General features: G+C 38.1%; 1 protein-coding gene across 23 annotated transcripts in view; it reads left to right on the forward strand.

The window, feature by feature from the left end:
* The window catches only part of Dlg1 (MAGUK family member discs large 1), a 530,764-nt gene that overhangs the window by 415,006 nt on the left and 87,825 nt on the right, over positions 1–27,933 (forward strand). For 21 of the 23 annotated variants that reach the window (XM_072004650.1, XM_072004679.1, XM_072004697.1 and 18 more), the window contains 3 exons: positions 1,523–1,558; positions 22,281–22,556; positions 24,623–24,835. In XM_072004650.1, the coding sequence (XP_071860751.1) occupies positions 1,523–1,558; positions 22,281–22,556; positions 24,623–24,835 (525 nt within the window). The remainder of the gene's footprint in view (positions 1–1,522; positions 1,559–22,280; positions 22,557–24,622; positions 24,836–27,933) is intronic. The other 2 variants (XM_072004592.1, XM_072004737.1) reach the window with 1 other exon arrangement.

The following is a 27,933-nucleotide window of genomic DNA, read 5'->3' on the forward strand; positions in this document are numbered from 1 at the left end:
TTTGACGCGAATTACGTGGAAACGTCCAATGTGCGACGGCTGTTCTCTACGCAAGCACATTGGAATGAAGTTTTTGATAATGAAATTTTAATTTTTCTTTTATGATGCATATACTTTAACTTTAATAAGTTACTTTAATAATTAATAATACAATTGAGTGTGATATATTTTAAAACACGATACGACACATAGACCCACGTCACAATTTTCACTCATAGTGTTATAGTGTTTTTCACATTGCTCTTCGTTTTCTATTTTGTGATGGACATTTTGAGGTTGAAGATTCTAAAAAATTATAAGGATACGGATCGGCATGTTAAAAAGAGCATCTAATAATGACATATTTATTTTAACGGAAAGCAACAATTGATATCTAACACTGGCGTATCAAAAACAAAGACTATATATTTTGTCTGTATATTGTTAACACTGTCATAACACTGTCAAATGAAAAAGATCATTTAGTTCAAACGGTGAGTGAATAAGTCAGTAGAGTGAGCCACTATAGTGGCGCATCGCACCTAACAGGTTAAATGTTCCGCAAAAATGTGTGTACATAACCGATATATTGTAAAGTGGCTGCTTGAGCATGCATCGATAAGCGGACAAAGCGATAGGTCACATCGTCCGGTTCTTTGATGGAAACCAATGAGATAAAGTTAAGAACAGGAAAAATTCAAGGTGGAAGTGTAACTGGTCAAATTACGAAATTCAAACTTATTAGAAAACTTGCAGGATGTCGATGCGATTTGCAAATCTATTTTTCGAGAATTGATGGAAACATATTTCCGTAGAACACGGACTCTGTAAAAGGAAATTCGAGAACTCGAATTGCCGCTCGATTACAAACTTTTCCAGTTAACATGTTAAATTTCCTCGAAGAATTTTGCGTTACCGTTTTTTACATGATATTCTACGAGGGAAACTACTGAACCACCTTTTCTTTTGTTCCTCCGCATTTTCGAAAAAAAGTAAAATTTACATTTTAAACTATCAGAATTAATTTACTTTTATCGTTATGGGGCAAATATACTTAGTTATTTAATATTTAATTTACGTTTTATTTTGCTTCTGTTCTACGACGAACATCAATAAACCAAGTTAAAATTTAATTCGATATTGAATATCACGGACGTTGCAACTTCGCTTTTAACGTTTTCAGGTTACAAGTAAAATTGTTGCTCTAAAAATTTTCAGCTTCTTCAGCGAATGCAAGTTTAAAAGAAATCTTTTTTCTTTCCTTTGAAAAGTACATATTGTTTCATAGATAGCGATCGGAGAGAAATGTTTTGGAAAGCCTGCGTTAGATTTGATTGCTGGTCCAAAGGCAGTTTCACTCTTGCTCCCTTGCATGACCCCTTCCCGGCGCGTGTTATCGCATGATAGCATGCTTTGGCCCGGGGAACTCGTGTCCTCGGCGACGAATGAATCAGAGTCTTTTCCGAAGCATGAAACTCTAGAAACCAAATAAGAATTCTATTGGGGTTACACAGTCTAATTTTCTGGGCACTCATTGTTGCAGGCACACACGCCCCTTCTTGCGGCTGACACGAGACATGTAAGTAGACAAAACGTGTGACCACAAAAGAACCCTTGCACAAATTAATCCTCGTTGATAACTAAACACTTTGACTCTTAATTGAAAACAGATGGTCTTTCCATTCGTACCTTTTATTTTGTCCAATGTATCGTATATTGTACGAATATGCGTGAACTAAAAATATCGAAGAATGGTTTATTCGAATTGATGCCGCTTTTCTTCTTATTCTTGTTGTTCGAATAGATCGTGCAAATTTATGATTAAGTATCAGTCGCAAATATTCGGTTAGAAACCCAGAGGTATTCGTATAATTTTACAAGTAGCCGTGTTACGACGTTGCACGTGCTCGAATTTCCACAATTACCTCCCTCCTTTGATTCTAGATAGAAATTATAGTTTAATCGTGCGACGATTTTCGATTCGTAAACTATAGCGACGATTGAATCCTATCTCGATATCGTACGCCGCCTTGATGTCGAAATGCTAGTAGGACAATACTTTTCCTGCAACGTTTACTGTGATGAGAGATCGATTGGAATTTCGTTAAGTTCTCTTACCGGAGATATGAATTGATAGGGACGGTGCGAAAAATATTGCGATTGATCTCGTTCCGTGTGTTTTCATTTCTATGATCGATCCCTACGATTTGTCAGGATTACGCAGGCGACCATTGAAAACACGTAACTTTTCTTTTATTTAAAAAAAAAGAACGAACACGAATTGGTTCAGGAAAATTTATGTTTTTAATTGTTCTTGGGATTTAATGCTCGTACGATATTCTGCTGTCTCTCGAAATTGTACTCTAAGATTATAATTTCCACATGCGAAAAATAATCATTTACGCTTAGGCCATTGGCGTTAAAGATTGTCACACAATACTAGGGAAAATTAAATTTTACACGCAATTCAAATTAATTCAATCTCTGGAATCGTTCTTTTATTGTTTTCACATTATTTTTCCGTCATTTTCCCGACATTTATCACGATTTATCGGCTTCGATCACCTCTGTCACTCTACGTCATTCAAACGTCGAGGGTAACCTGCCCTTTTCAGCAAGCTTGACAACCAACTTCTCCAGTGGCATCGTCAGCGCTGCAGTATTCGAATGAAAAGATTCATGGGGGGCTTCGTTCGATTTGCAGCATCGTTTGAAATTCAACGTCGATGGCACATACTTTACCCTGAATCGTAGGAAGGAAAACGAGGGTATGAAATAGGTGGAAGGAGGCTAAAAGCGGTTCGGATGTAACGCGAGTATTCACTCGCCAAATCGAGTAAACTGCGGTCTCCGGTTCTTATAACTTTCTGGGATGCCTACGACCGCCGCGATTATCTTTCTCGCTCGTGGTTCTTGCTCCTATTCCTACCTACCAAGCCATTCATCCCCTTTTTCATTCCTTGTCGCGTGCTTCCCAGGAAATTGGATCAATTTCGCGGCGAGGGACGATCTCAATTCAAGTCGTTTATTCTTCGTAATTAGCTGTTAGATTTATCTGACAATTCTTGGCGAGATGACCTCAGATATACGTTCGAACATATTTTCGAAACTTTCGTTGACGTAACAAACTCGTCTTATCGGGAAATTTTCGTTCGCGTGAATTGTTCCAGAACTCGTTTGCCACGGTACCATTTTGGTTTCCCGAGCTAGCTCCGAAATCTGAAATTCCACGTACGCCACTTTTCCCTTGAGAAAACACACCCCTGTTTCGTATTATCCCGGCTCATCGAGATCCTAATCCCATTAGATTTCCTGCTTGCCTCTCTCGTTTCTCTTTCTTCGCTTGTTTCGTATTTTGTATAACAGTACTCGACTGATTATTATTATTAACCTTATGGTATCTCTGCTCGATTTCAGCAGAGTTAGCTCGTGTTACCAACGGAGAAACGAATATCGCTAATTAATCCCAAGGTATTTTCGTGTCTCGAGTTTTTCATAATATAATCAACAAATAGCTTTAATCCACTGTTAATATTATTCTGTATAAGAGGGATAATAACCTCCGCACACATAACGAATACGTTTTTTCATCAGCGAATTTTTTATTATGACGTTCTTTAGCTATCGGTATTTGATGTTGCTGCACGATAGTGGCCATAGCCGGAATAAGAGGTCATTGGCGAACCGCGCACGGTGGTTACCACGTGGTGTTGCTCTTCATGTCACTTCCTGCGCTTCCAGCCCCTAGAATTGCATTATGGTTGAGCGGCATTATAACGGGACGTGTCATATAAATCACACTGGATGACGCGAGCGTGTCGGTGTCGGTGCATGTCCCTCGATGTCCACGCAAATTGTCGAGATTACTCGTTGGTGGATCACGAATCGGCTTTCCGGCTCTTAAAGGGTGCTTTGAACGAGCTTGTAACCTTATGGGCCCTTTGGACCTGGTTAAATCGAAGGAAACGAGTGTCACTTCACATTTTGTAAGTGCCGCAGTTTTATGATTGAAATATACAAGTAAGGTAGCAAATCGCTGAAATTAATCGAGGGCTCGAAGGATCCTTTTGAAATTTGTTCACTCGTTACAGCGTAACGCGATGCGATATTATTGATCGTTTAGGTAATATTAAAATGGAGGAGACAGAATCGTTTTATTCGTTTGTTTTTATTGAAGTGCGTGAAATACACAGTTACGGTTACAGGAATCGCGGAATGAATATTAATAGTCACCAGTGTACGCATTACGAATAATTACATTTTTCCGTTCGTCGGAATGTTGTCGGTCGCATGCAACGTCCTCCACCGAAAAATAACAATTAACGCACCGTGTGTCGTTTTATCTTCATTAAAACACTGCTTGTATTGCAAACAATTATTTCGATATTGTCCGCCTTTTGTATACGCGTATTAATATTAACATATATTTCTGCACAGTTTATCATATTTCACTTATTTACAAATTAATGCCGAACGTTATTTATCGAAGCAACCGTATCGTTAATCATTCCGATATCGAAAGATATTATCTCTCCGGTCGATATTAAATTGCAATTCGAGGCTGATTCGATCGCATTCAATATTTTCAGTTGCGGTACGATTCAGTAATGAAATAGTCCATTAATGGAAGACACGCGTCGTCAATGGACCGGAAATGTTTGAATTAGAATTAGATCGCCCGCAGTCCGTACCTCATGTATGCATACAAATACGTGTAATCCCGCAGGTACATCAACTTTGACTGGTAAATAATATGTTGCTGCATCCGGGCAGATGTCGAATGTAGCAAAAAGGTTGCGCTTTGTTCGTCGCGTTGCGATTTACCGATTTCCAGCTTTTGAAATAGAATGGTTTGTGGTTTAAATGAATTTACCTTCGACAATTAAATTAGTCCTTTAAATTCGAGTAGAACATATAACGAGATAGAATTACATTTTACAGAGATGAATTTATTAAGATCAGAAAAAGATTCGTAATTATTTTTTATGTTCGTATGACAGAATAATATCCGTACACATACCTGGTCATTGAGATAATTTTTCATGGAAGAATTTCATATATTTAGGAATATTTATTCACAATAATATTTATCATGTCTTCTGAAATTATACTTTACTTACAGACGATATAAACTTACAATCATGATGGCTGCTTGGGAACAATATGATGAATACAATTTTGTCGATTTTCTGATTTTGATGCTACTTGTTTAATTTCACGCCAACAGATTTTAGAAAGAATAGTACAAAGCTTAAACAATTAGAAATGATTTAGAACCGTAGGTAACATGAAATGACACCTAAAATGCTCGAAGTTTAACGCGATTTGGTAGCTCCGTGTCCTAAGTTCGTTCAGATTTTTAAAAGGCGCGTAACAGTTCCAGTCAATTTATTTTAACGAACTTAAGCGCTAGGAGGGCATAGAGCAGCGTTGTGCGGGTCATTTAAGAACAAGATAAACCCTTAAAGGACTTTGTTCCGCATCAATTATCCCTTTTAAGTGGCCTGGCAATTTTTGTTCCCCTTTCTATGAAAAATGAGCCAGTTCGAGCAACTTTTACTAGCTTCGCGAACACATCCATTTACATTTCATTCATATCGCCCGATCGTTGATAACCGGAGATTAATTTAGTGGTGAGTCAAGCAGACTCCCGGTTTTGTTTGTTTAAATTTTAACCGTGTTAATTTTTAATTCTCTCGCGGGAACGACTGTGTTATCTGAAACTAGTCACGGGGAAAATGCGTTTCTAGTTTTCTTTATCTTTCCCTTGTGAACAGACGTTCTCCTTGGCTCGTTTTAATGTTTATGTCATCGCGTTTCCGACCGTCTGTTTTCCAATTTACGAGCTACGTCAGATACGAGAAATTTCTATGTGAGAACTCTACGGGCTCGCTGCAAAAATTGGAATTGATGTGAGAGAGCAAGGACGACGACGTTTTCTTACCGATGCTTCGACTACGTATTATGGGAACCCATCAACGTTATCTAAACGTGAACGCGCGTGTACACTTTGTTGTTCTACTCTCTTTCATGACTCCCCTGCAATACGTTGGACCAAGCAGAAAATTTTATTAGTTCATTGACTTTTCTTTTTGATATATTTGATGATGGTTTATTGGGCAACGTGTTAAAGTTTAAATGGAATGAATAAAAGAGCTTCGAAATAAATACCATTTGTCACTCTCTCACTCTTTTCATAATTTTAAAAATATTATTCTTTAAATCCTGTAGTGATACTTAAAATTTAAAAATCAGTGGAAATGTATCTGTCATGATTTTCAAATAATATAAGCATCAGATATAAACATTTTCAATGTAGAGTACATTATCTTTAACCACACCATTTTTCCAATTTTCTGAACAAATTCATTGTTTTAATTGGAAAATACTTGCCTCACGAAATATCGACAAAATATTCAAGAAGTAACAAATCAAGTCGTATCCCTTGGTAGCTGAAAATCTATTTATCATAACATCGCGTCGGTGACACGAGCTTTGTGGTTCGTTGCTCAAAGCGTCCTGAATTCTGGGTCGGAACGGAGGGTCTCTCGGTCTCACAGCTGCGTGGATTTCAGCATCGCAAGCATGGAGCAAGGTCGTAAAATTACGGATGTAAACCGTAAGTGGTACCAGAATGGAATAAAGTTCGTCATCGAATCTAGAAAGGAAGATATTTGGTCGATCGCTTCGTCGATCCGTGGTATAGTACCTGGAATGGAAAACACACAGTATAATCAGCGAACCGTAAGGACAGGAGTGATTCATTCTATCCGCGTAAAGTGGGACGTGCAAGTAAACTTCTGACGAGGGTTACCCAACTAAAGTATTCAGAGTATCTTTGGAAATCACGTGATTTCGAAGGATTTCCTCGATTTCTCGATCGTTACGGACTGTCATGATATACCTGTTTATCATAAAATCTTGAAGAACGTTTTATTTCAAAATGTTTCCATATTTATTTCAGATATGAATTTAAGATTAATAGGTACCTTTAATCGTGTGAAATAGAAACTGAGCGAGATAAAAGCTCGAGGTGTTAATCGACGAAATTATACTGGACGATAGGAATACGGTAATCGTCGAATTCATCTTATTTCCTTGTTAATATTCATTGATTTTCCACTTGGAGATACAATTGAATACGAGATACGATCGAAGCTTCGTTGGTAGTCTATGAGCCTGTAGATTTTAACGAATTACATTTCACTTCCGGGAAGTTCTTCCGAACACCACGAAACTGTACATTAACGGGAATGAGAAACGGTTATCGCTGCATTCGCTTGGAAAACCAGTGAAATTGCTGGTGAGATAAGACAAGCACGGTATTAACCGAATACGGGGAACTGTAAATTTATTCCAGGATTGTAGTCTACGTCAGCGTGGCACCGCTAAAGATTTCCCGGTCTAGAAGAATTCGAGTCTGCATTATGCCGGTCACGTTCGTCTGGTTTTCTTTTAGATTCCTCCCTTCCAATCGTCTCTTCTATATTCCTGTTCCTTGCCGTCTAAGAAGGAGTTGTCAAATCCCACTTGTACCTTCCTTCCACGCGTAAAATCTCCACCGACATTCATACTGGATTACACAAATGGAATCAAGCGATAGTAATAGAGATCCGACAAACTCTGAAATTCTGTGCTGTTTATCACAGCATAATTTTGTTCTTGCGTATTTTGAGAAATTTCGAGTGCATTAATATTTATTAATTTATATTACATATTCGCAAAAGGTTTGATTAATGAGAAGAGAGTGGAGGGTTGTTTCGAAATTTGGTTTTATATTGCATTCGAATGGAAATTTAGATCCACTATGAAATTATAATGAGAATCTCGATTACATAGTTTATGGAGCGTGATGCAAGTTGTGATGTTCCGTGAACTAACTCCTCAACGTGTTTCTCAGTGAATCATATACTCTCCTGATGGTCTTTGATTAGTGACTTAGAGATTACTCTCAAGTTCATTAACTATCTGTCCGGAAGTCTCGATATAACTAATTGAATGTTGAATAATGATGTAGTCGAGTGAAAGTAATAGAGTTTTCCTGTTCAAATTTTAGAAATATTTAGTTGCAGAAGAGGAAGTTTTTCCAATGAATAGCAACATTTCATATTACAAATTAAGGCAGATTGGATATTCATTAGGTAGATATAGTGAATTATCGAAAATATGGTGGGTCTCGTTCACTATGGAATTGAATGCCGACGTCAAATTGTTTAGGATGTATTTACATGGCAAGAATTTCATATTACACTCGCACGATGTATAACATTATAATTAATTTAGCAATACATGGTGTAATTTAATTTCAGCAAGTTTTATCATTCCGTAATTACGCAATTTCGATTTGTTTCATTATTACGTAATTACAAAATGAAATATTACCCAACTTTAGTTAAATGGTTCATAAGATGGGCATAGAATAATGAAGTTGCATCCTTACATCATTACCCCCTTTGCATTAAGATCCTGTCATTCCAGATAATTGCAAGATTATAGAGATTATCGAGATCGTGTCATTAACACTTAAGATCGCTTGAATTATCATTCGATTTGTCACGGTTTATTATCGTGATTGTCATTAATGGTCACGTTATTCAAAAGCCATGTAAGGGTTGTTGAATTTGTAATGAGATTATCAGTAACATCTAGAACATAATTTTACAGAAAATGTATAATTGTATTTCAATAGAATGTTACTTTAAAACTGTGGCTAGTTTGAGAATTATAAGATAGTTAATGTTAAATTTAGAAATGCGTCTGGAGATCAATAGCAAAATTGTATTTTCGTTTCTTGTCATTGCAGAATAACGATGATTATCAAAACAATGAAATATTCACGGTGATTCTACTTCGTTGGCCAAGGGAACCACAGTTGTCCAAAATTCGTGCGATTACATTAAAGTTGAGTTAATTATTCTGAAACTAGCTTATGGATTTCATGCAAAACTTACCACCATAATCTCGTTTCAAACAAAATTTCATTCCGTGCCAACCACGGAAACGTTTCTCATCCAGAATTTACATGTATAATCTAAAGCTGGAGCCGCAGGAAAAAGTCTACCTCTATGATCGTGCTTTCAGTTAAGTAACTATTAATTATACGGCTGTCGGAGAATATGCAAATCGAATAATAACTGCGTTGTAAATTATAAACGTTAGAATTTTCGAAAATACAGTGCTCGTGTAATATTATTTTTTTCAGGGGCGCTTAAATTAATCAACAACAAGAAATACTGAACGTACATTATGTTGCAACTTGTATCTCGCTTCTCTTTTTTTCTTTTCTATCCTTTTCCAACGCAAAAATGCTAAAAAATGCTCAGTGCAATTTTCCCTCTTTTAAAACGTCAAAGCTAGGTCACAAATTCATTTGTACTCGTTTTTGATTCTGCTTTTACACACGGTTGCCCGGTACCAGGGAACAAGCATAAGTAAACACCGAAACATTGTTAATGAATATTTATATCGTTATCACGGTCCATACATTCCCATGCAAAGAAAGCTCTCCGATGTTTCCGCTTCCGACTCTAACAACTACGACTCTTTTGCTTTTTTACGAAAATCTTGGAAAGACTGAGCGAGTGAATTCAGAAGTACTGATTTCACTAGCTCGCGCATCTGATCGATTTGAATGTTTCACGTCATTTTTATTTTCATGTTACACCTATACGTGTTACGATTTTATATTCTTTATTTGCCGAGCACGGTGGGTAGGGGGGAAAAATAGGGGTTAGATGTGATTGAGCGAAGTTAATGAACAGTAACAATTTGCAGGCAAAAGTGCTGCTGGAAGTTTCGCTCTTGGAATTCCGAATATTCTAACTTACGACTTCGAAGTTGTTAATTCGAAGTTATAATACTAGTCGATTGATGACTTCAGCTAGTTTTTCTGCTTTCGAAGCATTCAAGATCTCGTTACTCGTTAATGTTTCGTCAATATAAACCAAGAATCCCAAATAAGTGTAAACTTGTCATCAACAAGCATCACCATATAAGTGCATCCATTCTTATGCTGCTTATAACAAACTCTATTTGAATTAATAGTCTTTTCTCTTGCCGAAATTATATTGCCTTCATTCTTTAACACGGGTCGCCGTTGCGAAGGAACTTTCTGTTTCTCGCGGTTTTTAATCGATCTATGAATAAATTAGTCTTGAATTCGCGCGACGAAGGTAACGCAAGCGATGCCATTGTCGTCGTGACGGTTTAATCTTTATTTATGCGCTGAGCAATGTCCCGCGCTGGAAATTTCATGTAACTTAAATTAATCGAAGCCGCTCTAGACGAGCTACGAAATTCTCCATTTCTTCTCTCATTTTATCTTGTAATCTAGAATATTCGTTTATTATTTTCCCCAATCTTAGTTTCTATGCATCGGTTATTAGACTGAAAATGTCATTTCGAAACCGAGATCTTAAACGAATTGAAATTACCAGTCGATACTAGTCGAATGGACCAAACAGCTGACTCGTTCAAGTACACGGGCTTTCGAACGGCGCACGTGAATGCCATGGCCTCCGCGTCGCTGAACTTTATTTAGAATTTACGCGGCGTAATGATTTACAGGGAGTTAATTCCATGGTATTAAGCGTGCGCCGGTCTCCGCTCTAAACGCTCGAAATCGCGTTTATTATAACGCTAGATTTGCTGCTTCGGTCGATTATATACTACGCGAGACGGCCCGGGTCTACAGGTGCATTTAATTTGCGAAGCTCGGAAATTTACCATTCGGTGGCTGTGTTCTATGGATGCGGCGTTGCGTAGCTCGTAAATTTCAATGATATCCAAAGCGTGCGTGATCTGGCAGCTGGGGGTGTGTAAATAACGCGATCCTAATCCGAAGTCCACTGGATTTTCAAACAATGGAAAAATATACAAAAATCGACGAACTTTGATCAACGCTGCGTGAATCTAGTACCTTCAATTATGGACAACTTTTTTGAGCGCCGCGTTTTAATTTAGAGGAACTCAATGGAAAAGCAATATATATGCATTTTTTCTAATAACAGTTGTATCTATTTAAAGGTTTTTTTAATTATAAATTTAAGATATCTTCAAATCTATCAGGTTATATATGTTTCTTCGTTCAATCATTTCGTATTAAAATACTTGATTTTAGCTATTAAACAGCATAAAAATGAAAAAAAAGAAACGACAAAAATAGATCTATCACAGTTCTTCCATGTAATCTGTAATTATCGTAATAAAATATTGTCTGTAAATATATATATATATGTCGGAGATGAAAGGACAACGGGGTCACCCGTTGGAATTGCTTGGAAAAGCCTCAATAGCATTCACGAAATAACCCAGACACAGTCATTCGAAACTTGAGACAATGAGCTTAGGCTCGCGGCGACAACCGGTCGCCGAGCGTAGCCGCGGTCACGGGATGAACGTTCCACCTAACAGAAAAGTACCAATATTATGAGACACACGTTGTATTAACAATCAAACCCTGGGCAAGAGCAATGTCGCAGTTATGCGAGTCTGCCTAGCAACGGTAGCAGTTTGTTGGTATCCCAGGCCAACGTTAAACAAAGCTAACGCAATCGTAAGGAGAAGAAAGTTTCCATTACTCAGTTGTTCTTGTGATCTCCTTGGTGAGTGACACATCGTCTACAGAGCAATATAAAGAGCGTCATAGTGAGCGATACTTTTGTGCATAGAAATTCTATTCTGAGTTTAATAAAGAGTGAGCCCGTGGACCGTGGATTCGCTATATCGAATCTAAGGTCATTGCCATCAGCGTCTAGTTACCGCAGTCACTGTTCGAACTTATTTCTTCTGTATTTGTGTTAATAAACGTTATCTTGATTGTGAAACAACAATGAACAACCCAGGCGAAGATTCTTTACACGCCCATAATTCAAGCTCCAACAACTCAACTCCGACATATAAATACGTATTATATACAAAAAGATTTCTTTCGTTATTCAAATTATATAAAAACAATGGATAAATATTATATTTCAACTTCGAAATTGTGAAATGTTTTTGCTATTTGTAGAATATCCAGTTTTATACATAAACGAAAGAGTCGGTGATTGACAGGCTCGTGTCAACGATCCAATTTTTATAATCGTCTTTTGTCTAGAGGCTTGCGGGTTTCCATGTTGGAAAATTGGATCGTAGGACGAATAACGCGATTAAGAATTGATTGATCCGTAGAATCCTTCGGTTCCCGGGACCTGTGTTTCGCTGTTACACGTAGTAACGACCAGTTGATGAACACAGGCATTGACGAACCGACAAATTGTCGAATGACTTCGATTCAAGTTTATAATACAATTTCGCCTAAATCGCGTTCATTGCGAAGGAATGTTTCAAATATGTCAATTATAAACGCAGGTTACGTAAATATATTTTGAAGTTTCTGTCTTGAAAGCTTCGAATTTTGTTTCTGCGTGTTTAAAATCATATAAACCATAGATGATCTTTTAAATTTCGAAATATTTGCCAATTTACAACACTTTATTTGTATCTATTATAATAGTCATGTTTTATAATAATTATAAGATAAATACGTACATTTGGAACTGGTTTCATTAATCATATATTCATACAAAATTTACATACTTTTCATTCTCTACATATTTCTAAGTAAACGCGAAATTTAACTTCTTTCTGAGGAGAAAAAGAGAGGTAAATACAAGTATAAAGAGAACGAAGTAAACGTAATTATACGCGTTACATCGTACTGTATAACACAAGAATATTGAAAATCTTCTTTGAAAATTTAATTGCGTTTAACCACGCTAGAAAACCTTATCCAAAGCAAATATCGATCCAGGGCAGGACATAAGATATTGCTTTTGCTACTTTTAAAATAATTCTTTCGATTTCTCGTCGCGTGTCCGGAATTTTTTAATTATTCGCCAGGAAGCGCCAAATGTGCTCTCTCACAAAAGAATTTATTAAACCGTTTACGCAATGTTACATCTCGCAGGGAGAAGTACGCTACACGTTGTTAGTTTAAAATTTTAACAATTTTCTCTCGTTCATGAATGTTTATCGCGCTGATGCCCGCAAGACCGTCGCGTAATTCGCCTCGCTTTTTCGGCCGTGTATTCGTGAATTTCGTCTGTGAGACAAAATATAGGCGGAATTCGGTTTACAGGGGAAAAAATTTCTCGTTGATTATCCGAAAGATCCATCGGAATAGCCATTAGGATATTAATGCGGCTTTGCCAGGTCATCGTTTTGTTCCGACGTGCCCAGAGACGAACGTTTGCTGTTTGCCGCTTGCCAAGCCGCGTGTAAACTTTTTGCAAGTTCCATCACGGTGTCCGAGACGCATCAGACTGATTGCAATATCAACGTGCCAACTTTAGTTGGTAATAACGATACCGACGCGACGATTCGATATTTCCTTCTAATTTTAATTATTTCTGATGTTTAAATAGGCGCCACCCGAGAATATGCTTCACTTTCCTCTTTCAATCCACGCTTCATTTATATTCATCCGATATCGCACGACGCTGCGCTATTAAACTCTGTGAAAACTTGGCATTTAACGCGGAAGTTCTTCAACAAGGAGCGATCTTTTATTTCGCCGCCACTATTTTATATCCTCGCGACTTCGATTTCTCTGTGAAACTTTAGCGTCGACTCTTAAAAGGCTTCGGTGGCTCCATTAAAAGCATAGAGAAACGGAAGAACGGTACTCGTAGACACGCAGAACAACGATTTTTCCTAGGTATAATGTTGCAATTAGTCCATGGTGCCACAGAGATAGATGCCTTTGGATAGCCGAAGCTGAGATGCAGGGAAGAGAAAGAAGAAGAGAACAAGCAAAAATTAAGAGAGAGGAGAGAGAAGAACGAAACTGAACGTGAAATCCAGTGCCGATTCGACGCCTTGTTGTTGGAGTTACTCCAATTTTGCTAATGCGTCCGCGCCTGTTAGAGCAGTCACCGGCAGGCTGGTATAGTTTCGCGTTTCGTGGATTGCACTTGGATCTCGTTTGCCTCGCCTCTCACCTTGGCTGTCCGTCAGAAGTTGTACCCGTGGGCAAAACTCGGCAAACTTTTCAACTTCTAGGCGCGAGAAAGATCGTCGCTCGGGGTACGGCTGTCGACTCCCTGGCACATTGCCGGACGTTCATGCACATTTTCGTGCGCGACCTTTCGCCGGACCGCGCGCTATTAATGGACCGAAATCGCTCTACCGAAATGGGAAAATGAAGTTTTTCGGCCGTGCCCCATTTCGAACTGGTGACCACGTGAATCTGTCTAATTTCGGTGCTGTCACGAGTACCGCGATCATTAGTGACTTCGAATTCACTCGATAATCGCAAATTGTAGAATTCCACGAATATGGAATTCTCTATGCTTATATAGATCTATATCTATGCTTATATAGATCTATAAAGGGTATAAAAATTGAACAATAGTACAATTTGTTTTCTGAATTTATTTATTCAACGTAGATATACATGCAAAGTGGAACTGAAAATTTTTCAATATGGTTAAGGATAATGCAATTTTTAATCACAGGCGCGGTACGTGCACGAACGGATAGGGTATTGAAACAGCGACACGCTCTGCATATTGCTTCCGGTTGTCTATGCGCACCAGCTGCAACGGAACATTGAATAACGTAGACCGAACTACCTGTCATAATTACGAGAATCAAGAAACGCACCCTTTTCTTGGAAAATGTACTCCAAAGTTAAGAGAAGCCTCATTGCACGCGCAGAATTATACAATTCGAGGAATAACAAATCTGTTGCATAAACCTATTCACCAGGAGGATCGTTTCGAAAGGGCCGAGTACTTTAACTACGACAGAGTTCGTGAGAAGCCAGTTTAATGTAATTTGAATGGTTTTTATATTAATGTATTAATATCGCAGATGATTCTAGACGTAAGCCATACTACGTCGAGGATGATCATTCGAGGAATACGATTCACAGAGCAAAACCACTTGAACTACTTGATCTGGAGGCTCTTGTCGAGTGTCAAGTGCAGGGGCGATACCCGATTGCTTCATGGAGATGCGTGCTACAAATCTATGCCCAGCAGATGTTTAATATTGATGCAACGAATATCGTGTCATCCTGCACGTGACCGCAGATATGTATATGCGTTCCATTTGCACGTTGCAAGGCGCGACGTTCATTCAATGTTATGATTCTCTGTGATTCTACATATAGAATCAGTTGGCTCAAGGCCACTTTCTCCGTAAATCCTTTCTCCTAAAACGAACGATCGAACGAACGACATATGAAGGAAGCTGATAGAGTAGTTAAATTTGGCGATAAATGTTTATTTTTAATATGAGATATTAGGTTGTTCAAAGAGTTCCTATAAAAATCGAAGCAGATTCTAGTCAGAATTGAATTCGTCATTAGTTTGATGAATTTCGATATCACATATAGGGTGAATCTTCAACGTTTCAGTTACTTCAGATGAAAATCTGTAGATTTGTAATTTTGAAGCTTGGACGACAAAATTAATTCGTCTTGATCAGAGAAAATCGTGCGTTGGGTACGAATACGAGACGTTGATTTAAACAGACTTTTCAACATATTTCTCGCAGAGAACGAAGCTTCGTATACGAATTACATTTCGTCATGCACATTTTAATTAAAGTAACAAAATAAATTAAAGTAGCAAGAGGAACGTATGAAATTTGGAGCGTGGGAGGGAGACAGAGGCATGTCGGCTACTTTTCGCTATCGCTTGCAGATATGAAATATTTCTGGCTCTTTGACGCGCACTGGGCGAACAGTGCAGGGTTGCGCTATTTCCTCAAGCATAAGAGGAAACGAGTCTTTTCATTTTAATTTTGTAAGACAAAAGGTGGCTGTGTGTTCCGCGAGCAGCTCGAGTTACCTCTCGCGTTAATTCCGCTTAACGCGACTCGGTTTCTCGCCTTTTGCACGCACCTTACGTGCGCGCACTTGCGTTACTTATGTTACTTTAGGACGTAATATATATGTTCGCCTTGGCCGAGCCAGCGAGGAGGAAGTATTAAGTTTAAAAGCAAATTTCTCGTCGCCTGAATTTATTCTGACGCGTGAAATTAATATTCCGCCTAGTGTCAGGAAGTTCTGCGTTTCGTCGTGATATTATAATAATGAAGAAACCGCCTTATTGTTCGAAAATTAATGTATTCTTCGTTACTCGTTAGAAAAAGATTCTTATAATGATTACTATATTTACATAATTTTTCATTCTTAATGACGTCTTTTTATGTTTATATTATCTCCTATATTCGAGTTGAAATCACGCTTATAGCGTGCAGTATTGATGAAAGGAACCTTGAAGAGAGGTTTGACATTTTTCTAAAATATATAACACCATAAAATAGCCCAGTACACGCAGTATCATTTTTTAGATTTGTCTTATTCTTTTCACTTTTTGTCTGATTAGTGCTCGTCGTTGAATTTGTTTCCTGGTCTGCCAGAAAGTAAACTACACATAGATACGAATAGTTACCTAAATAGATAGTTTCTTAATATACAAAGCGTTAGTAAAAAAATGTCATTGATGATCATACCATTCGGCTATGTGCTGATCGACTCATTCTCCTAAGCCAGCTGATCAGACAATCACGGATACGAATAGTTTAATAAATTCTCTCAATCATTCTTACTGTTTTTTTAAAACGCATAAATTTATCTATTACTCGAATATGTTGTGATGCTACATAATTCCAGAGTTTGTATGCAGCGTGCCGGCTGAGTAGCTCGATGGTTTTAAAGCGTCAACTCGTCCTTAATAACGCGTTTGCCAGCTTGCAACTCCTTTTTAGATGAATCTGCTATTTATGACGTCGAGAGCGAGATCCAGAGATATTCCCGTCGGATACACTCGGTAATTTCAATCGTCGTTAAAGCACGTTGCCTGCGTTGAACCACGTCGTAGAAATCACGCTGTCTATAAACTTTCCAGAGACCAGTGAATGATGTGATCTCTGACAGGAATTCTGCGTGGTTTCCTGAAAATTTTATTGTTCTCCAAAATGGTAGTCGTGGCAGAGTAATATCTACAAGTTAATTAAACGTTGAATTGCAAGGTTTAACTAGCTGCAATTTACGTTGGTATTGCGGAAATCTCGATAATCATTATGATTTATCTACATTCTACGTAGAAATGAGATTTTATCTATAGCGATAGTACACGTTACATTTCTTACTACGAAATACGATAAGAATACCTTAAAACCGCACTCGGTATTTGCTTCGAATCCCTTTTAACTCGCATATTTAAAAGTTACGATTCAACTCTTCTTAAACTTGTCGACTGTTCAACGAAGCAGAGGATAACAATTTTTTAACGACAGCTACGCCCAGCGTAAGTAAATAAAATATCAGTTGCATAAATTCTACTAATCAAATAAAAATACGAAATTAGTACGTTGAGAAAATTTTAGTAAATGCAGACTCGAGGAGAAATCCGTTTGTACCGATTCGTGCAATGGTCGATAATTACTTTCAAGGTCATCGTGACCCGAAACCACGAGTATTTGCCACGAAATGTGGCTATCTTTACCCATGTTCCACCGAGTCGTGCGTTCCAACAAAGGCCAACGAATATAGCCGTGGGTTCGGAGTCGCGATGTTAATTCGAAACACGAACGGCACGGACTCGGCCCGTTGGAGTTTCTCGAGCCAAGATTCCGGGACCACCGTGTCGGTTTTGAACGTCGTATCCACGTAACGCACGTGGATACCCTTCCTGACGAACTTCCGCAAATTCTACTAACGGAATTACTGGCGTGCCTCAATTAATCCGTTGCTTGGCAGAATCGAGCCATTGAAGCACCGATTGGTAATCCATCAATCTGTGAAACTTATTTATTGAACCTTTAATGTTATTATTTTGATCTTCTCGTTGTATATTTGAAGTACGTGATCTATATTATGCATAACGAGTTGCTTATTGTTATAGGAATTCAGAGTGTACTCATTTCGGAGTATCGTATTCTGGTAACAGAATATTTGCTTGCGCACTGGAGATCGATAGGATACAAAGCAATCGTGTACGTTGTATAATAGACAAATTCTACGAAATGCTTTTAGATCGTAATCTTTAAGAAATGTATGTATCCCAAATTTCATAAAGGTTCTTTCTGATCTTATCGTCAGTTTTTCTTTTTGTGCGAGTTAGGCTCGTGATGTACGCTTCATGGTTAAAGCTAAAATGCGCATCCACGAGTCGGGTTCGTGCATTAGACCCGATTCTTTTGCTTATCAGACCAGACTTCAAATGTCATTTGTGCCTTGTGTGTAGCGATATGCATATATCTACTATGCGTTTATGGGAAATTTAAACGTATAAACACATAGATATGCACAGATGTACATAATATACATAATATGCAAGGATATCCAAAATACTGCTTATGATACTTAGAGACTGAAACTAATCTTTATATGAGTTCCATCTATAGAATATATTTATATATATTTATAATGGACACAAACCAAATACCACGCGAATTGATTAATTTCTGTTCCACTATTATCCTCTTATCTCTACCTATAATTCCAATCATATCTAATTCTCATAGCTGATACTCACTAAACAAATTAAATTGTCGTGAAACTACTTTCCTAGGTAATTTTCACGTATTTTCCATTATTCTTAAAATAATCAGTTTACTCTGGAAAAGAAACCCTGAACCCATAAGCCGGACGCGTAAAGAACATACACCAGGAATACAAAATGACGTAAAAATTGGAAACGGATATCAGCAGACACGCGGTATCTCGTCGAATGCTCGCACGAGTTTTCACGATCGATCGACGGAACCATAAATCTCGATAGCTCGCTGGCGAGCCGTGTGACTGACCACGAAACGTTTGTTTCATCGTGGCCGTCTCTTCTTCGTGCAGCACGCGTGCCGTTGGTATATTTTCACAGTCGGTTGGAAATAGCCGGCTACTGGTCTAATATTATAATAGCGATGACTGGCGCGGCGCGAACGCGAACCTGCGTGAGCGAGCGAGCGAGCGAGCACAGTCGAGTCGCGGGCGAGACGGTCGCCAGTTTCGAGCGTGTGACGCTCCGCGGGAACGAGAACGGGACCGGATAACGTTACTTCTTGCTCGTCCTGACAGAACTGTCGCAGTTTCGCGTTTTCCAGCCTTCAAGGAAGTCCGTCTCGTCCACGTTTCAATCGCTAAAGTTTAGACATACGAGTTCGTCTTCGAGAGTTTCGATTGTGTAATGCGATCGAATTCACGTGGAGTTTATTTTCCGATGAACTTTGTCGCATCGCTAAACTTCATGCAACGTTTGCATCTGTTGTTTGAGATATATTTAGTGGTCATAAGGTGAAGCTCTTGGAATTTTCTTATTTTAAACATACCGAGAAACGTGACGTAGACTAGGGAACTATACTTCATCGTTCTCGAATTTTGAAGCACAAGTTTGGAAAATTTGCGAATAATCGAGCCGAAAGATATTCCGGTAGCGGTATCACGACACGTTTAAAGTAGCTGCAAGGATTTATGCAAACGTCAGCAGCGTATTAATCTCTGCTTCCAACGTGAATTTTCCACGGTATTACGCAACGCGCCGATACTGATTATTACTTGATAATACGTTACTGTGGCGCCGCGTCATAAATAATCCGCGTGATTTATGCATTATTTTCATCGCGTCAGAAAGAGCTCCCGCGTTGCAGATTTTCTCTCGAGCTGGAACGAAAAACGGGTTGCAACTGCATTGAACGAACCTTCGTGGCAGGCGTTTCAGTGTCAAAGTGAACGAGATTTTCAAGCGTTTCGGTATGTAGTAGTGCGATAAAAGTAGTGATACGCGGACATCGATATCTGGTATGTTGTTCGAGTGGACTCGGTGAATGTGAACCAAAAATATCGTACTTACCCCTAGGCGTCGCTATTTTGCTGTCGGTGTTTTAAAATGTTGCTGACAACAGTGGCTCAGTACACACGATGACGACTACTATGGTAAACGGGCCCCATAAAATGGTAAATTTACGTTTTATATTTGATTGTACATGACATATTGTGTTTTCAATCAAAGTTACAACTTGACAGACCAGTATCATATACTAAATGTTCTACCATCAATTAATGATTAATCACTTTAAAGAAGGGGGAAATTTACTGTACATCACGTATATTGAATGTTAAGAAAATTTATGACAAGCATATCAGAATCTCATTATGAATCACGAATAATCAGAATATTCTTATAACTTCCTTATATATGTGAGTTGAAATTTGGAAAAAGTGGTATGAGGGTTGCTGTGAAAAGCTATGTCAATAATTTTATAATCTAAAAATTAGTTGAAATAAACTGTCGACGAAGAAACAATAACAGCTCCACTTTAAAAAATCTTAGCCAAGAAATTGACAATCTAAAATGACGAATTAACTCATCTTCCCTAATCAACAGATTTCTCAGTCGACTATTCTCAGCGTTGCATAAAATATCCAATCCAAAAGCTATTAATACTTCTGCTCACGAACCCCAATTTGAAACTGTTTTTTATCCATCACACTTATGCCTCACATCTCGTTTCACGCACGTCAGACAGTTCACCGTTATACCATGATATTTCACACGCTTATCGCCCGACACGGACATTACGACCAATATCGCCCGTGGCAGCGAACTGATCTTCTTCTAAGGGCAAACGCAGTCGGATTAATTAACAATGGCATTCACTGTGACACAGTCGCTAATCGTCGATTAGCCGAGCGACAGTCCACTAGCATAATTGCATCGTAACGTCAACGTACCACCTACATCGGGCTCTGTTACCGGGAGTAACAGGGATTTCCGGTAACGACCCTTACGGCGTTCCATCTGTCCGGGGCTGGTCTTCATAGAATGGTAATTCGGAGACGATTAATTCACGATTCCGCAGGCAATATGGGCTGATACAACCGCGTGCATCAAATCTATCGTAGAGTTCGTGATTGCACGCGGATCATCGCGATACCCCAACCGGTACGCGGAATGCATTTCGGCATGCGTGTCGTGCTCGGAGCTTCTGTTAGGTTGATCCTATTCTGTCTTGAATGAAGTACGTATTAGGTTAGATATATAGAGTGGTAGATAGTTGTTTTCGTTTGAAGCTGAGTCTGCACCTTAGTGTGTAGGGAAAAATGGTTGAACATTTTGTTGGATGTATTGAAACATGTGACTTCTCATTCGTGGAATTGGCAGTTTTTCGTTTAAAAATCACGAACAGTGATTCATGCGAAATATTGGCTAATTCTGTGAAATATTGCGATTGAAAGTGTTTTTGTTTCCTTCGGGAAAAATGCTGTATTCGTGTTTTCCTCGTGATTGAATGAGAAATGTGATTCGTTCAAACTGTTGTAAGCAGGAAGTACGGAGATTTTTAAAATCCGTCTTCGAAAGTTTGTTGAAAGGAACGAAGTTCGTTTGCCTCTCTATTGTGAGGGATTCCTCTATTAATCTCGTACCGTGATAAGCGTAGAGGCGTGACGGATTATAACATTGTTGAACGATATCAGCATTCTCGCGATAACTACCGTAACTCTACCACAATCGATCCAGATCCGTGACCTAATCTACTCCTCTGCGGGCCTCAAAATCAATTAGCCAGTTAACTCCTTCGCTCTGCGGGAAGCTTAGTCCCTCATGTAATTAGGAACTGACCTGTGCTGGATTACCGATGTAATCTACGCTTTCCTTTGTATTGCACTGAATTCTTCCTGCGTTTTAATCTTACCATCCTGTCACTCGTTCTAATTTCGATTATTTTTCATATCTGTATATCTCCAATGCGGTCTAAATTATTTCACTACTTGATTAAAAAATTGAATTGCAATAATAAATGATGCACATTCTAAAAGAGAAGATTTCCACGAGAATCTTTTTGATACAAAATTATTTTTCATTTTAATATAGAAAATATTAATTCGGATTTAACGCTACAGGTATCGATAATAATTGTTTTTGTTTCGGTAGTTTTTCAACGAATAAACTATCTAAGATGATGGAATTTTTAGCTTTAGTAGTGATATAAGATTTTTAGCTTTACTTTAAACTTTATTTTACTTAACTTTATTTTAAATAAATCGAATTTTATTGCAGATATACAGACGTAAAAGAGAACGATATACATTAAGTTGTTCCAAAAGTTTCTTTCGATTTGTTCCAATAGAACAAAATGGATCGTACATAATTCAATGAAATAATATAAAACAAAAAATGTTGTGCATCTATTATTTCCGTATAAAACGAAAGACATTTTTGGGTCAACCGAATATATCGAATTGTGATGAAATGATAAGTCGGAATGTATTTCGAAGTTTTACTAACGTAAATACGTTTTAATAACAGGTCAACGGAGACGATGACTGGGAGTACGAGGAGATTGTACTCGAAAGGGGTGGTGCTGGGCTTGGCTTCAGCATCGCCGGGGGCACAGACAATCCACACTTCGGCAACGACACTGCCATTTACATCACGAAACTTATACCGGGCGGAGCCGCGTCCGGGGACGGTCGTCTACGCGTCAACGACACGATACTCCAGGTGAACGACGTTTCCGTTGTTGACGTACAACACGCGGCAGCCGTCGATGCGCTCAAACGAGCAGGGAATACCGTTAAACTAGTAAGTTTCCATTTTTTATTTTATTGTTTCTTCATGTATATAACAGGTAAAACAATTTATCTACCATAAGATGTTGACCTAGTTTTTATTATACTTGTTTAAAAATAATTCCTAAATAATATGTGAGCCTTCTAGAAGTCAAATCGATCCAACGCAACTTTTTATTAATTTCTTAATTTCATTACACGTAATTACACGCTTATCTGTACTTTTCAATTTATGGAGTGGATCAATGTATTGATCAACTATGACTAGCTCTACGGCGCAAAATTATTGAAACTATTTTTATATCCTACGCATTATTTTCAAAACTGTTAATGGCGCCGATTAAAGAAAACTAAGAGAAGAAACAGTAACAAATGGAACGAGGCTTTTCTGAAGAAATTATCTTGTGCTTCGTAGCAAACGCATCTTAAAATATCATCATCAGTGATTTAATTTCAAGATCGTACAAAATTTCATGCTTCTATCTAAGTACTTCACTTAGATTAGTGCAGAAGAAAATTGTTGATATAATTTTCATATTTTATGCATCGACTTTGAAATTGTTAAAGACGTCGATTAAAAAACACGAAGGAAAGAAATAGCAATAATTGGCGCGAGATTTCAAAGATCTTTCCGAACAATGAAGCCGCGTCTGCTGGAAAGAATCCGTTTTAGACGTCCAATTATTATCTGGTAGCTCGACGCGAGATAATCGCGGCCGACGACAATGCCGTCTGTATATCTTGCGGAAAACCGAGATTCCCTCTCATCCCTCCGCGGAATAATGCTCGGCGTTTGCGTTTCCCTAGCTCTCGCGATATCTCTTCTTTTAGAACCTCGAAAATAAAATATAAAAAGAAAACGAAAGGGCGATGTTGCGGTTCTAACGACCAAACGATCATTTAGAAACCAGCGCAGGAATGAAATAAAATAAACGCCGGCTTTTTTGTACGTCGGAAATAATAAATTAATTTCACAACGCATCATCGTAAGCTTCGACCACGAATCAAGAACCGAAAAATTTAAAAAAAACTGGCCGACCGTCGAGCGCGTTAGCATTTGAATGGACGAGTTGAGCGTGCTACTGTGGTGCGCGAAATGCGAGCCGAATAAATTTCCGCGTGACGCAGTAACTCGGTATTTAATCTAAAATTCTGCTGCATCCTGGGAAATATTGTTTCCCGAAGATGCAGAATGTTTTTATCTTTTTCCTCCTTTTTTAAACACACATTTTCGAATGCGTTCTTCGATCTTTCGATCTTGATACGTTTCTCCTTCTTCTGTCCTCTTTACGACACGTTTCTTCTTTTTTCTTCTCGTTCGTACACCTGTACACCTGCGTTATTAACCTTTTCCAAGTGGCTAGGAAACAGGTACGGAGGTAAGCATAAAAGCGTTTACGGGCTGGATATTATTATTTCACTGCTAGCCCCCTATGCAATATCCTCGAAGCGTGGACCCTTAAGAGGAGGCTTAACGTTAGTGAAACTTTAACAACATTTCCTACCGGGCCGATTTAATTAAATTTATGTCATGTAGCGTTTCGGTACACCGCGGTAAACGAAGCACGGCCCTCGCCATGAAAGTGAAATCTTAATTGTCCTCGATGTAACGCTCCATTTAATTTCTCAAAATTTAATGGCGCTCGTTCCGAACGAATCTTAACTTTGCTTCACTACACCATAACGCACTGGTCTACGATTTCCTGATAAGTATCGATCTTTTATCGGTTAATTTAAAAAGGAGGATTAATTCAATTCATAAACGTTCTGGCTAAACGTTAGTAGGTACTGTTTGCAAAAAACCAGTATCTTCTGTTAGTTCAATTAGATCCATTCATTGTTGTGTTTCTCGCGCGAGGGAATTTATTGTGAATAACGAACCACTCCCATAAACTTTGTTTGATTTAGTTAATTTAATCTGATCGAATTTGGAAAAATGGGATCTTGCTTTTCATTCCAATCTCGAGAAATCGTTACAAAATCTATAAAAAATGTTGTAAAGTAATTTTGTATTTTTAAGAACATGTGTTTGATGTTATATGCATGGATGATATAACGGACGCTTCAATTAATTTTCAGTACGTACGTCGACGGAGGCACACGCAGTTGATCGAAATCGAGCTAATTAAGGGTAGCAAGGGCCTCGGCTTCAGTATCGCTGGAGGTATTGGCAATCAGCATATACCTGGTGACAATGGAATCTACGTAACGAAAATTATGGAGGGCGGCGCCGCGCAAGTAGAGGGCCGTCTTGTCGTTGGAGACAAATTGGTAGCCGTCAGAAATGCCCTGGTGAGTTCAGGCAAAATTATGCTCTTTCAGTTCTGATTTCTTTCTGTTACGCCACTATCGTTTCCTAATAAATAACAATAAAATTATCCTCGAATCATCGAGTCTCGTTCCTTAAGTGACTTAATAATCGTAAATTATAAGGCGAATTATAAATCCACCGTATATCTTCCTTTTAACGTATTTATTACACAGAGATACGTAGAATTTTTGATATATCATAGAATTAGAGAGTAGTTCTTCGCGTAGTTGAGATACCATTTAGACTTTTAATCTGATGCGATTACAGTTCTTGCTATTTAACTAGGTTGAGAAAGAAAGCTGGTCTTGATTAGAAAATCCTTCATGTAAAATAGCTTTGCCGGGAACAAAGAAGAAATATATTCTTCACTGAAACGAAAAAACGTAATCGCGTAATTTCTCGCAGTCAGAGCTCGATTTATCTACTAAATTTATCCGCCTAATTCTCTCTCTTCGTCTTCGCTAAGAAAATAATAAAACCTCTGCTCCAAGGTAATTTCTTAAATGTTGAAAAGCAGGCACCAAAAACATTTCTCAAAGTCGATAAAAACCAATAAATTCTCTATGACTTGCAATTTTTCACGTTTCAAGCTTTACTTGAGTAGAACGTTTGAAGTTGATCGAAATTCGGCAAATCTTCGTTTCGTTCGCAATTCATAAACGAAAGGCCGTGTGAGGGCTGCATGAAAAATAGATCTGAGTGGTTTTTGATGGCGACGAGTAATTGATAGCTGCTCCATCGACTCGTTACCGTAGTTGGAGGCGCACGGAACCTGTTCGTTTCGCTGCTTCCTCCGATTTTTCGCATCGATGAACTCCCTTTTCTTTCTTCGTCTCTCTCCGAGAAACTCGCGGTTGAAAAAGCTATGTTTAAAACCGTTACATCGGTCTCATTGATTCACAGCCGCAACTGATGCCATTTTCAACTTATGAACATCGTAATACAAATACTAGCAGCGTGACAAAATCTTAATACTAGAATTGTCAATGTAATACCAAAATAGTCAAAATCATCATAACTTTTTAACCTATTAACATTTATCATAATGTTACAAATACTCCAATTTCTTTTAATTGTATAAAATTGTAGAATTTATGTGAAAGAAATAACGGCGACAGGAAATATCAAGTGAATCCTTGGAATTCCCTTTCATAGCCACAATGTTAAGAAACAAAATTTGAGAATGTAACTTGACGGAGAAACGTTGCAAATGAAAAGTTCTATTAAGGTATAAAGACAACGTTAGTGAGGCAATTTTAGGGTTATTAGGCTCCTTGATGGACTAAAAAAATTGTATAAATTTATAACAATACATTTTTTATAATCTGGAATTTATATAAAAAAGTTTGTTCGATAATTCTAGTATTAAACTTTTTACGCTTAAAGTATTTAGGTTTCCACGAATTGCAATTACTACGGCTATTAAACTTTCTCGAAATATCTTTGTCTCAGATTTAACGTCCCGTTTCACAGTCGCTACAGCTGCAATAAACTGTTAAAAAAGGTGCCAGGTTCTGTCGTGTATAGATCGACCTGCTCTCTTTTGTCTCGTTTCGAAGAACGATTTATTCCAAAGTTTTCGGAGCAGCAACCGACAGGATGGATCGCAAGTCGATTTAACTTTGCGCATGATTGCATGTCGGCATATACTTTAGAGCAACGAACGTTACAGAAACTTCGTCAGTTGTTTATGACACGTCCCCGGAACTTAAACCGTGGCGTATTTTTTTTTTTTTTTTTTTGTGAACATATCAACCTGCACTGGATAATTACCACCGTGCCCTGCTATGTCGTACTTTTTTTTTCGATCGTGCATCGTTTTTCACCCACGATCTCTCCGTGTCTATCTCGTCGAATAAATACCAGAAAATTAAAGGAAAAGAAAAAAGAAAGGGAAAAGCGTAACAAAAGAAGAAAAATAATAAACTGAAATATGTTTCTTCTGAAGATTTATTCACGTTGTTTAACTACATGAATTTATCTTCCAATTTATCGCGACACCGTAAAACTATCTACAATCAACTAAAAACGTTAGTTTCCTCTTTTTATTTTTTCTTTTTTTTTTTCACTTTTCGAGGTGTTGTAGAAATCAGGTATTCTTTATCTGCAGATAAGAATGTTTAGTTGGTTAGGAAATGTGTTGCGATTTTTCAATTCCTTTTTAATACCGTAAATGAAGCACGATATCGTCGGCGACGTTTTGACGCTTGAACGTAGTTACTCGCGTTAATAAAGGCGACGAACAAAGGAAGTAACGCGTAACTCTCTCGCAATATTTGTTCGGTAATCCATCTCAAAGTGTTCTGTAAGCGGACGATGATTGACAGGGGAAATTGAACGGGAGAAATCAATTACCGTGGCTCGCGAAATCTTGATCGATATTTGCTCCATGAGAGAACGATCTTTCGCATTTTCCTAGTCGGTGTTGCTCTTATCGCTTTCACGCGTCGCTCCGTCCCGGAAAATGAGGAATAGTGACGATAGAACGATAACAGGAAATGCTTTAGCAAATTAAGATGAATGGACGGTGTTGATGAATGAAGAGAAATATTTTACGCGATAGAAAAAAGGATGATAGAAAATTTACGCTTTCCATATTTGCATGGATCTCTGTAGAGATTTTATTAATAAAAGATGATAAACAACGCGCAATGTTCGTTCCATCCACCGAGGCGAACATTTCTAAAATACTTACAGTGACCCACAAAAGTATATGTTATATAAAATATCTTGAAATTTTATTAGCAGTATGATGACGCACGACTGTCATAATTATATTGCTAAAATTTGAAATTGATATATTCAGTAAAAAATTAATATACAAAATTAATAACCAGAGTTGTATCAAAGCTTGATATAATTACGTTAGCCGTGTCTCATTCCAGTTGAAACTTAACTGTTTCATATCAATAAAATGGTTTCTATGAGTATTGGAATACTTTCGCGAGCTACTGTATTTTTCTGTCGTTAATTTTAAACAATTAAAAAGTTACATAAAATTGCTGACAGACCTTAATAACGAAACTTGGCTCGGTCATCAAAAACCGAAGCCAGAGAAAAAGCTAGTGTGCTTTAACAA

Source organism: Bombus fervidus, chromosome 1 (assembly GCF_041682495.2).
Source record: "Bombus fervidus isolate BK054 chromosome 1, iyBomFerv1, whole genome shotgun sequence".
NCBI lineage: Eukaryota > Metazoa > Arthropoda > Insecta > Hymenoptera > Apidae > Bombus > Bombus fervidus.